We start from the raw sequence: 13,550 nt of genomic DNA on the forward strand, positions 1-13,550 counted from the left end.
TATTGCAATAGGGGTGCTATGTTGTCCTTGAGCTAGGATTGCTTGTTTGTCGGCCATGGATCAGGACAGAATTGGTTTTGGTTGTGTTGCCTCCAGCCATATAGCCTACAGATGCTCCCTATTTTCTCAATGATAAAGATGGATACTTGGACAGGACACTGGAGGATTTGCAACATGCAGGGAACTGTATCGCAGCAATAATCAGCGTCTTTAGGAAAACAGGGAAAGATGAAATGAAAATATGGGTACATGACAATGTCATGGATTAACGTCAGAGCAGATGGTAAAGCCCCCTTGCTGTGCTGGGGACTGACCCCTCCATCTCACAGCTGTCTACAGAACACTGTACTACTTTAAACATTTACAATTGTACCTGTGTATGGGGGTAGACCAATTCATATTAATATTGCAATAAGAGCATTCAATCATAGAATCATAGAATGGTTACAGCATGGAAGGAGGCCATTCAGCCCATTGAGTCCATGCTGGCTCTCTGCAAGAGCAATCCAGCTAGTCCCACTCTCCCACCTTTTCCCCATAGCCCTGCAAATGTTTTCCCTTCAAGTACTTATACAACTCCCTTTTGAAAGCCACGATTGAATCTGCCTCCACCACCCCCTCGGGCAGTGCATTCCAGATCCTAACCACTCACTGTGTAAAAAAAGTTTTCCTCATGCCGCCTTTGGCTCTTTTGCCAATCACCTTAAATCTATGTCCTCTGGTTCTTGACCCTTCCGCCAATGGGAACAGGTTCTCTCTCTTACTCTGTCTGGACCTTTCATGATTTTGAATCCCTCTCAACCTTCTCTGCTCTAAGGAGAACAACTCCAGCTTCTCTAGTCTATCCACAAAACTGAAATCCCTCATCCCTGGAACCATTCTAGTAAACCTCGTCTGCACCCTCTCCAAGGCCTTCACATCCTTCCTAAAGTGCAGTGCCCAGAACTGGACACAATACTCCAGTTGTGGCCGAATCAGCATTTTATAAAGGTTCATCATGATTTCCTTGCTTTTGTACTCTATGCCTCTATTTATAAAGCCCAGGAATCCATATGCTTTTTTAACTGCTTTCTCATCCTGCCCTGCCACCTTCAACGATTTGTGCATATGTAACCCTAGATCTCTCTGTTCCTGCACCCCTTTTAGAATTGTACCTTTTAGTTTATATTGCCTCTCCTAGTTCTTCCAACCAAAATGTATCACATCACATTTTTCTGCGTCAAATTTCATCTGCCACGTGTCCGCCCATTCCACCAGCCTGTCTATGTCCTCTTGAAGTCTATCACTATCCTCCTTATTGTTCACTACCCTTCCAAGTTTTGTGTCATCTGCTAATTTGGGAAATTGTGCCCTGTACTCCCAAGTCCAAGTCATTAATATATATCAAAAAAAGAAGTGGTCCTAGTACTGACCCCTGGGGAACACCATTGTATACCTCACCCCAGTCTGAAAAACAACTGTTCACCACTACTCTCTGTTTCCTGTCACTTAGCCAATTTCGTATCCATGCTGCCACTGCCCCTTTTATTCCATGGGCTTCAACTTTGATGACAAGCCTATTATGCAGCACTTTATCAAACGCCTTTTGGAAGTCCATGTACACCACATCAACCACATTGCCCTCATCGACCCTCTCTGTTACTACATCAAAAAACTCAATCAAGTTAGTTAAACACTATTTGCTTTTAACAAATCCATGCTGGCTTTCCTTAATTAATCCCCACTCGTCCAAGCGACTTTTAATTTTGTCCCTGATTATCGTTTCTAACAGTTTCCCCACCACTGAGGTTAAACTGACTGACCTGTAGTTGCTGGGTTTATCCTTACACCCTTTTTTGAACAAGGGTGTAACATTTGCATTCTCCTGTCCTCTGTAGTAGAAGTACTCATTTAGTACCTCAGCCATGCCCTTTGCCTCCATGCATAGATCTTTTTGGTCCCTAATCGGTCCCACCCCACTTACTACCCATTTACTTAAATGTAACATGGATGTGATCACAAATCTGTACTTAGTCCCCCTCTTATTGCCTTTATTTTCAATTCCTTTTGTTCCCCTCCTAATGACACATGCCTTTGTTTCCCAAGATACTGAGGAAAGCAACTATTCTGGGGCCACTACTTGTGTCTGGTTGCCACGTGTCTGAGTGACGCGGATAGTGTCTGCCCAACATTGTTACTTGGGCAGCCTGATTTGTGGCAGTCTAGTGCTGGATTTATTCACCTGAACCTTGATTGTTTTTGGACTGAGGGTTGTTTGTTTTTAGCATCCAATTGATGAGGTAAATACACTATCATTTTTTCTGAAGTAAGATGCCACCTTCCCCCACAGACCAGAGAAACACTTGACAAGTGGTCAATAAACTTCCGAATCGGATCTTGAGGTCTCAAAAAAAATGAGCTGTTTGCTGTGAAATGCGCAATCATCTTGGTGTTCTGATTCTCTGTGACATTCACCTGCACAGTTCAGGTGTGTGTGGGATTTTATTGGATGTTTGTGAAAGACCTTGGCTATCTCCCGTTCAGAAATGATGGTGCGCTTGGTTGATGGAACAAACTTTTTAAAAATTCAATTGTACATCCATTAGCCTGTCAGTGATATGAGAATCGTGTAGGCTTTTGTTCTTGCAGCTTGTATACACGTGGGCCTACTCTGCACCTCTCCTGTTTGATGTTGGTTTACTCTGATGTTCTTCATGTGTTTTTATTTTGGTCCAGTCTGATGTGCCTCTTGGGTTTAGTCAACTTTGACATGCCTTTTGCGTTTGATGTTTGTCTACTCTGATGTGCTTCTTGTGTTTTTGACTTTGGTTTATTCTGGAATGCCTCTTTTTTGATGAGCTCTATGTCTGCATGTTAATCCAGTGAAGTGATGCTTGTAATACAACCTTCAGTCCAGCGATCGTGCACCTCCGCCTCACGTGGTCCTTAGCAGACATGCAGCTTCATGTGTGTCTGACCCTCTGTTTACAGCCCACTGGTTGTGGGAGCTGGGATTCAAAGGGATGGTCGGCTTAAGATTGTGACTTTCACCAAAGTGCTACTCAGTGAGCTGGTATAGTCCGGTGTGCCTCTTATGTTTAATGATCTAGTCTGGCGTACCTCTCGTGTTTGGTTTCATCTGTGCAGACAGCGTAGGGCAGATTTTCCTGTCCCAACACAGGTCAGGAGCAGTCCTGGCCAGGATTGCCTGTATCTCTGGCACAGTCCCGATCCCTGGCAGGGCCTAGCATTACTGGAAGGGACTAGAAAATGAAGTGCAGCTGCATGTCAGACCTCAAACTAGGACCTCCAGGCTGCAGATAGATATCAACCAGAAGGTCCTGATTTGACCTGAACATTCTAGTGGGTGATTGAAACATTAAAAAAAAATCTCACCTCTTCTTCAGACTGTCCCTGGGGCCACCGAAGACCTTCTGGTCATTGGATACAGAAGCAGGTCACATTTCCATGTTTCTCTGGGTGCTCCCATATTGTGTGCCTGTTGTTTTATGTACGGATTTACGGTATGGTAGCCTAGAGGTTATAATACTGGACATAGTGGTGACTTCAAATCCCACCATGGCAGGTTGTGAAATTAAATTTAATAAATCTGGTAATTGAAGGGCTAGAACCATAAAAGAATAATCATGAAAGCTGCCATTTTATTGTACAAACCTGACTAGTTCACTAAAGTCCTTCAGGAAAAGAAACCTGCCTACACGTGGCCTAGATATTAACTCGGAGTCGGGAAGAGCGCAGGGGGCAGGGTTTCCTGCACGTCGTAACGATTTTGATGGTCGGATGTCGTTAAAATCTTTTCAATAAGTTTTGTGCTCGACACGTATCCAGATTGCCTGTCGGGCGGGAAAGCAGCTGGGGAGAGATCGAAGTCTTCGGGGTTTGGATGGAGGGAGGGCGATCGCGAGGGGTTGGGGGGAGGATCGGTCAATTGTGGGGTGTTTAAAAGGTAAGCTTGGTGAGCAGTAGGGAAGCACTCCTACTCCTCCTGATCTACAAGCAGTGCAGTAAAAGCCTTACCTCATAGACCGAGCCACCTTTCATCTGCCGTGATTCCCGTGGCCCGGGATACCCGTGATAGAGGCGTTAAATTCAATTTAAAATCATCTAATTAAAGTGATAAAAAGGTTAATTGCTGTGATAAGTACCTGCCCGCCCGCTTACACGAATTATCCACCCGCCTCCGGCAAGTAGATTACTCGCACGCAGCCAAACGTGCCTCCGTTAAACCCGGAAATGGTGCATTGGAGCCGGGTTGCTTGTTTTAACTTCCCACCTGTCCCCAACCCACCCGTTCTTGGGTGTTAATTTCTCCTCTGTGGTTGAGTTTTGGATGGGGTAAAGGAGGTGAAGACCGTAGTCATTAGCCGCTGTGGTAGGGGGACTGTAGGTTTTTTTTCCTGATGGATGATCTCAGAATAACCTTCCTTGTCTAATATTTTCTAATATTGTACAGTAGGAGATACAAATAGTTTGTCAGTCATTGGCATTTAGTTCCCCGTGTGCTGCTTTTCTGGAACTGTTTGGAAAACATTTCTCGTTAAGGAAAATTATTTCCATTTATTTTTGCTTTGTTTTTATTTCAACATTCCTCATAGAACTGTTCAGTGAGATTGCATGCAGTAGAATGTTTTACATGGATTAATGTCTTTGAATTAAAATTCGGAAACTATCCTGTGTTGGGTGACTGAATCCCGCTGATTCTTTTGACCCATCTCCATGTGAAATTCCTTCCTTAACTGTGCAGCGGAACCAGAATTGAGAATTCAAAGTTCACAATACTGTGGCTTTGTGCTTCAGTTCCTTCAGCATTAACACATCCTTCAACTAAAACCAAGGCAACTGGGTCAGTTCGGTGAAACATTGTCACCATCTTCAGACAGCTCTGTTGTAACTGGAGCTGTCGGATATGAAGCTGGCCTAGAACTTGTCATTGTATTCTCCAGATTCTACAGCAATAACTTTTCAGAATGAAAACAATGTCCTTGGAGACAGTTGTCAGGGCCATTCTTCACATTCTGGAATTTGTATTGTCTAGAATCCTTTAGTTCTTGATGGTAGTGACTGCAAGTCTTTAACAATTAATCTTGCTGGAAGAAGAGTTGTTTAACCCTTTGGCATAATTGCAGACATGTTTCTCATGGGTCTTGGCATTTTTGGCTCCATACAAGATTGTCACAATTTTGTTGTATGTTTTGACATTTATTAATAACTTTCCATTTCACTTTTGTTAATTTAGTTGCTTTTTGTCTGCCTTGCTGTAGATTTATAATGCTCTTTGTGTTATCTCTCTCTGCTGTTTTGTTTTAATGTGAAGTTAACCCACTCAAAGTCTGTGAGAGGCTTGGTTTATTAAATCTATTGGATTATGTTTTGAGGGTCTATACTAACTTCTATTCAGGTATATTGGGTTGCTGGTTTGACAGAGGGTTCTATTAAAGATACCTGCCGAATTGGGCTGGTTTTGTGTTTTGTTTTGCCCTCCCTAATTTTGTCATGTTTTCTCTTGAAGATGGTGATTTATGCAGGAGGATTGGTTCCATGGGTGCTGGAACTTTCTGGTCTGCATGGCCATTCTTCATATTTGGGCTCAGATAGTGAGTGCCAGCGGGCTGTTTGAACTGGAGAAGGCATGGCAGCCAAAACTAAAACTCTTCTCATCACTCACACTTTCCATCAGGGGTCACTGGATCGTAATCAAAATTGGGAATCCTTTCTGATTCTCCCATCGCTTTGCAGAGACCCTCTTTATCTCTCGCCTCTCCTCTAGCCTGAGGACACTTATCCCAACTGTTGTATCCCTACTGTTGACCCAAGACATGCTAAGTCAACGTAGAGCAGAGATTGAACCTAGGTGTCTATTAGTAAACATAGCTCAGCATCAAATGGTGCACTTTTCACCTGATCTTGAAATGAGTTTCTTTCCAACATTCATTCCATCACCATGACTTCTTCCACTTTGGAAACATCACCTGTGTTTGTTGTATGATTTATATCAATTAGAGTTAGTTGTATTCAGGTGGTGAGTTTCATTTGGGGTTATCATATCCTTTTTATAAGAGAGCTTAGCTAGTGTATAGTGATTGTGTAAGGGGAATCTCTGTGAATAAAGGCTTGGAAGCAACTAAAGACCAGGCTCTAGTATTCTATCCTTCACCACATGGCTATCAAATTTTAACAACCTGCCCCTGTCTCTCCTTCATTGCTGCTGAAAGTCTAATCAATGTCTTTATCACCTTGAGGCTCAACTTCAGTGCTGTCCTAGCCAGCCTCTCCACTTCCACTATACATAAGTTGCAACTCATATAGACTGTCATTGCCCATGTTATTACCTGTTCAAAATCCCCTAATTCCATTGTCTCCCTGTGCACCTTCAAATCAATTTCAAAATCCTTATCCTTATCTTGACAAGTTTTCTATACCTCTGGGGTCTCCTGCAGTCTTGCATTCCAACTCACGTACTTCACTCCTCTGTCACTGATCAACTTCTTCCCTGTCCTGTTCACACCATCATTGGTGGGTACTCTTTCTGTTACCGTCCCCCAGCTCCATATTCTGGAACTCTGTCCCACCTTACAACCTTCCTGTGCTTTCATAGCCCTTCCACAAAAATATACCTTTCTTTTTATCTGTTCTTTCAACCCCATCCCCAATTCCTTTTCTTTCCTCCTGCTCAATGTCCATATTTTTTTCTGCTGTGTGTGAAGTGCTCTGAGATCTCCAGCAAGCTGTGTTGATTCCCATGGCTGCCCCTTGTGTCAATTTATAACATCATAAACTGGAACAGTTCGTTGAAAAATGTCGCACAAAAAGTCAACATACAGGTGCAGCAGGTAATCCGGAAGACAAACGGAATATTGGCCTTTATTTCTAGGGGGATGGAGTATAAAAGCAGGGAAGTCATGCTACAACTGTACAGGGTGTTGGTGAGACCACACCTGGAGTACTGCGTACAGTTCTGATGCCCTTATTTAAGGAAGGACATACTTGCATTAGAGGCAGTTCAGAGAAGGTTCACTAGGTTGATTCCGGGTATGGAAGGGTTGCCTTATGAGGAAAGATTGAACAAGTTGCGTCTATACTCATTGGAGTTTAGAAGAATGAGAGGAGACCTTATTGAAACATACAAGATTCTAAGGATTCTCGATAGGGTAGATGCTGAGAGGATGTTACCCCTCATGGGGGAATCTAAAACTTGGGGGCATAGTCTCAGAATAAGGGGTCGCCTGTTTAGGACGGAAATGAGGAGGAACTTCTTCTCCCAGAGGGCCATGACTCTTTGGAATTCTTTACCCCAGAAGGCTGTGGAGGCTGAGTCATTGAATACATTTAAGGCTGAGTTAGACAAATTTTTGATCAGCAAGGGAGTCAAAGGATATGGGGAAAAGGCAGGAAAGTGGAGTTGAGGTAAAAATCAGATCAGCCATGATCTCATTGAATGGCAGAGCAGGCTCGAGGGGCCGAATGGCCTACTCCTGCTCCTATCTCTTATGGTCTATGGAACAGCAACTGAACTTTGGCATCAAACAAAGATTCTTTTTCTTTTTGAGCATTTGATTTTAAAAGGTCACCTATTAGCTGTCATGATTTAAAAGTACACATAGTACAGAGATTGACTGTGAAAACAGTGCAGGTTTTGTATTATTGCAGTTAGTAATATTAATTTATTCTAATGGTGTTAAACTGTAAAATACAATTGTAGAAAATAAATTTACACCTTTTCAGCTCCAACTTTCATAGAAGCTTTCTTTTAGGGTTGCAGTCCTAACAGTTTTCACTAAACTTTATTTTCAGACACATAAGCAGGAATGAAAGAAGCCAATTTTTTTTAAGTCTTCCTTGTACACTTGTATGGAAGTGTCTATTTTTACACTCCCTTCACATGTACTTATGCAGTCACGTGCACTCTTGAGTACTGGTGCACTCTTACTCGTCGCCAGGTTTTAACTCCTTGGTTGCTGGTATATGGTTTCCATGTTACTAATGTTGAAGAACTGAGGTCAGTAATCTGGGAATGGAAGCTAGCTGTTCCTAAATTGGTTTTCAACTGCGAAAACAGGAAAGTATTGATAATTGTCGGGGTGGGGGGAGGGGTTTTGTTGGAAAAAGCAGCAGTCTTCATTTTTCCATGACAACTTTGGGGCATTCAACTCTTAGTTGTTAAAATGATCTGTTTGGACACTTCTAAAGACTAAGATAGGACGAGCAAGTTTACAGTACTTCTCCTGGATCAGATAATTCCTCAGTCCAACATATATTTTCAATTGTCATTAAATGCTTGAATGTATTGTATTGAATTATTACTAACCTGATTACCAACCAATCTTCTGTTCATTTTGCAGGAGTTTGCCGCACTAACGAAGGAATTGAATGCCTGCAGGGAACAACTTTTGGAGAAAGAGGAGGAGATCTCTGAACTGAAAGCAGAGAGGAACAATACCAGAGTGAGTAGACCAATCCCATTTCACAGGATGAGTTGAAGTGATCACTGTTACGAGGCTCAACTTGAAAAGGACATTGATAGTAGTTTCAAACAGCAAGTCTGTGCAGAGAGAAGTACAGCATTATGTCACTGGTGATGAAATGGTTGATACCTATCAGGAAAGGTTGAACAGGCTGGGGCTCTTTTTTCTGGAAAAGAGATGGTTGAGGGATGACCTGATAGAGGTCTTTAAGATTATGAAAGGGTTTGGTAAAATAGATGTAGAGAGTATGTTTCTACTTGTGGGGGAGACCAAAACTAGAGGCCATATATAAGATAGTCACTAATAAATCCAATAGGGAATTCAGGAGAAATTTCTTTACCCAAGAAGTGGTTAGAATGTGGATTCGCTACCTCAAGGAATAGTTGAGGTGAACAGCATAGAAGCATTTAAGGGGAAGCTAGAGAAACACATGAGGGAGAAAGGAATAGAAGGATATGCTGATAGGGCTAGATGAAGAGGGGTGGGAGGAGGCTCATAAGGAGCATAAATACCGGCAGAGACCAGTTGGGCCAAATCACGTGTTTCTGTGCTGTAAATTCTATGTTAGCCTATGTAATATGTACATGGCTGATTACGGCTGCTGTTATAAATGTATTTTATTGAGGTATTTTTTCCCCCTCCCCTGCTATGAAACCAGGATTTAGGAGTTGAGCAGGGCAGTAGAGGCTGCTCCCACTGATTTTTCCTTCTCTCCCAGTATGTAAGTTTCTGCACTGCATTCAGTACCTCCCAGAGCAACAGGGATCAGGCATTTGGTGCATGATATATTGTGTTGTGTTCCGAAGCTCTGTGGTGCAGTATAGCTGTGTCCTCTAAAGTTTCCACCACTTCCCCCTCTCTTTTGCTGATGAACCTGTTTCATGTTGTGGTAAAGTTCTGTGGATGCCAATAACCCTCGAGATGTCTCCACCAAGCAATCATTCTTGATGTGAGTCCACAAAAAATTTGACTTGGGAGGGAGACCATCACAGCCAATCCCGATACTGTCTTCACTCAACGTTGTACCTTCCAGCAGGCTTAGGATACTTCTCAAGAACAGAGCCATTGGTGTTTTCCTCTCCGGCTCCTATTGCCTCCTCAGCTTGAGGTCAGCTTCGTTTACACACACTGAAGATTAAACTCCAAACATTCCTCGTCTGCATGGTTCAGTATCACACTGGGCAGTGAATTTACCCACTGACCTATCGGTTGAAATGCTATTACAAAACATCTTTTTAAATGCTTTGGAAAAGTTTATACTATGCCACGATCTGACCCTGGCAACCAAACTGGATGAGTGTCAGGTGACCTTTCAAAGCTAGGGACTTTCAAAGTTTAGGAACTTTGCCTGAAAATGCCTCAGCATGTTGTTGTATAAACTAATGCTTTCTTTCTTGATCTCAAATACAGCGTCAGTGATGACTCTGAAGATCAAAAAGTAGCTCTTTGTTCCTCCATCTGGTCAGATTTTGTGCAACACAGCAATCTGGGAACCCCATTTAATAGTCAGCTCTAGGTTTTGATAGTAACTCACCGATACTGGTTGTAATATATTGTTAAATGTCCTTGATTAGTGACCTCTTTCAATATATATTTTTAAATTATTCTCCCAGTTTTTCACCCATTACCTTAAAATCAACTGTTCTGAATTCGACTGCATTAATTTTATTATTTTTTGTGGCCGATAACATGATGTTGAATCTATTCACAGTTTGGTTACTGACACCCTGATGCTCTCTAAACTTGACATTTTCTCTACCTTGGGCTAATTAATAAGTGATGAATCAAGTATGCCCTCTTCCCAAAAAAAAAAGGAAAAAAACGTAAATGCTGAAAATCAGAAACAAAAACAAAAAATGCTGGAAATACGCAGCAGGTCCAGGAGTGTCTTCTAAAAAGAAACGACAGGTTAACGTTTCAAGTTTAAGGTCCCTTCTGAGCCATGAGAAATGAAAGATAAAGCCCTTTTTAGGGTGGAAGAGAAAAAAACACCAGATTGGGGCAAGATAATCCCCAATCACAGAAAAGAGGTCACTGGGTGGAATGACCTGCAAACTTTAATTGAAAAACAGAGACCTGTTGAGTGATATAAAAGACCATTTAATGGAAATAAAAGAAAGACTTGCATTTATATAGTGCCTTTCATGACCTCAGGGTGTCCCAAAGCACTTTACAGCCAATGAAGTACTTTTGAAGTATAATGTAGGGAAATGCAGCAGCCAATTTGCAAGATCCCACAAACAGCAATGAGATAATGACCAAATAATCCATTATTTTAGTGATGCTGGTTGAGGGATTGGCCGGGACACCAGGGAGAACTCTCCTGCTCTTCGAAATAGTGCCATGGAATTTTTTACGTCACCTCAGAGGGCAGACAGAGCCTCGTTTTAACATGTCATCCAAAAGACGGCACCTCCGACAATGCAGCACTCCCTCAATACTGGAGTGTCAGCCTAGATTATATGCTCAAGTCTGTGGAGTGGGGCTTGAACCCAAAACCTCTGACTCAGGCTCGAGTGCCACCACTGTGCCACAGCTAAAGAACAAAAGCATGTGTAAAAAAGCAAGCTGGTGAGAAGTGTAGCACAAATCCACGTCAGAAAATGGGAGGAAAAAAGGAATTAGAACAAAAAATGTGTTTCTCCAAGGCTGACTGGCCTGTTGTGTATTTCCAGCATTTCTATTTTTAATTTTGGACCTCCTGCATCTTTTTAAAATGTTTCCCCAGCTTCTCCCCTTTTATTTTGTGTGGGCTGTTCTTCGCTTTTTACCACCTTTTATATAAAAATATAAACTTGCTGTTGTTGTCAAGCCATTCTAACCAATCACAAACAAAAACTATATTGCCTTCAAGGAAGGAGCAAGGACAGTTTGGTTTTTCTGTCTTCTGTCCAAATTCAGTCAGATTTTGCTTCATCTAAGATAATTTAACTCTTTAAAACTGTCAAATGCTTAGACATTAGCAAAAGCCGCTAAGCTTTATTTAATCTCTTCTCTTCCTTTTACAATCTTCACACCCTGTTGTACAAAACTGACTTCATCCCCCAGCTTTAATTATGTTTTCATTCAGCCAGTTATACCTCACTTCCAACTGCCACTTTCAGCTTCCAGTGCTAAATTTCTTATGATCCATTAATTAGTGTAGAAATAGCCAACTTCACTCATTACATTGATCCTTTCTACAAAATGGCTAGATTTTTTTTTTCACAATGCCTTTGATTAAAGCTGCTTCTTCCCTATCCTGGGAAGAAGCTACTTACCTTTCTATCTCCTACTTAGTTACGCTTTCCATCCCTTAAAAGAAAAACTAAGCTTTTAGTTTTGGCCATTTAAAATTTTTATGTTCATTTTCCTTCTCTCTTCAGCTCTCCCTGGGCTAATTCCCAGTCAAAGGGGAAGGCCTGCCACCAACTGCCGTGCCTTAGACCTTATTATTTCTGACTCGGCTGCTGGATGTGTTAGACTAACTTAACAGTGAGTCAATCTCCATTTTTTTCCTTCTCCACTCCCCTCCCCTCCCCCCAGACCCTGGTGAAGACTTTTTACTGAGATGAAAGCCGATATCAACCGCTTGATGTATTGCGGCAGTCATGGGCACAGATGCCCATCCTGCCATTCCCTGGTGCAGTGTATTGAAACACTTGTGTACTGTAACATGACTGTTCACCCCAATTCTCAGTGAACTCCATTTCACCTTCCACTACTCTTCAACTAACTGTTAAAGCCATTTCCTTCACTCTCCTTTTTATCCTATCTTGTCAGCAGTGCAGTTAAACCAGATATCAATGCTACTCTCTCAATATTTACCAGCCTTGTTTTCCAAAAAATAAATTCTTGCACAGTGCAGTTCATTTATAAGTTGGTTCATCACAATACATTTCACTATATCAAGAGCTGGATGATTATACTGTATGTTAGAGATATTAAATTGGAAACAGACTGAGAAGTCCAGGCTTGATCAGGATTAAAAGAGAAAAAGTGATTGAAAGACAGTTTAATCAGTTTATTTGTCCATGAGGGTAAAGTGTACTCTGGAATGGATCCACAGAAGTGATGTCCTTCTAGCTTCCTGCTATTCTTTCTATTCTCTAGCATTCCATCTTGATAACTCTGTTCTGTCTGTGCTCTCATTCTCTCTCTCTTTCTCTCTGTCCTCTTTTGTTTACTGTCCCTTTGCTTTTGATGATAAGTCTATGGCATGATGTTTTTCAGCTGCTTTGTCCAATATCAGATGTGCTACTCTTGCGTTCCTGCATTTTTCCTAATGTTGCTCTAAGAGGTGATGAGCAATTATATCTAAATAATGTCCTTTTTAAAGCAACTTGTTTTGTACAAATTAAGCAATAACAAATGGCAAAAATCCAACCATGTATAAACAAACAACTCTCATTCAAACAAAGAGTCTCATCTTCAACAATTGGGAGTCAACATACCGATAGTTACCAAGGTATCCCTAGAATCAATCTGGATCACTCTGGGAGATATGGGATACTGTGGAGCACAGCAGCAGTGAGAAAGTGATATGAAACTCAGGAAAGGATCAGAGAGCAAAAGAAGGAACAGAGCAGCTGCTAAATAAAATGGGGAGAATAGATACCATAATCACACAAAAAAGACAGACAAACCTGACCAAACCCTTCTATGACTGGGGGTGAGTAGGGGGGAAAAGTAAGGCATCTCCCCATGATAAAAAACTACAAATTGGACTGACTTACATTAAACCAGGATATCCCCTGTGTAACAAAGGAAAGGATACCCGATCAACATGAACTTGGCTCAGTTAACAAAAACAGCAACTTGCATTTATATAGCGCCTTTAACGTAGTAAAATGTCTCAAGGCGCTTCACAGATGCATCATCAGTCGAAATTTGAGCCACATGAAGAGATATTAGGGGTGAGCAAAAGCTTGGTCAAAGAAGTAGGTTTTAAGGAGCGACTTAAAGGAGGAGAGAGGGGTTTAGGGAGAGAATTCCAGAGCTTAGGGCTAGGCAGCTGAAGGCATGGTCACCAATGGTGGAGTGAAGGAAATTGGGGATGCACAAGAGGCCAGAATTGGAGGAGTGCAGAAGGGTTATAGGGCTGGAGGT

The 13,550-nt window shown here is 41.9% G+C and overlaps 1 protein-coding gene across 1 annotated transcript in view; it reads left to right on the forward strand.

Annotated features, from left to right (window-relative positions):
• ppfia4 (PTPRF interacting protein alpha 4) overlaps positions 1–13,550 on the forward strand; it is a 560,134-nt gene that overhangs the window by 391,560 nt on the left and 155,024 nt on the right. Inside the window, exon 2 of the mRNA XM_068007385.1 lies at positions 8,340–8,441. Within this exon, the coding sequence (XP_067863486.1) occupies positions 8,340–8,441 (102 nt within the window). The remainder of the gene's footprint in view (positions 1–8,339; positions 8,442–13,550) is intronic.

This window comes from Heptranchias perlo, chromosome 27, assembly GCF_035084215.1.
Source record: "Heptranchias perlo isolate sHepPer1 chromosome 27, sHepPer1.hap1, whole genome shotgun sequence".
NCBI classification, from domain to species: Eukaryota; Metazoa; Chordata; class Chondrichthyes; order Hexanchiformes; family Hexanchidae; genus Heptranchias; species Heptranchias perlo.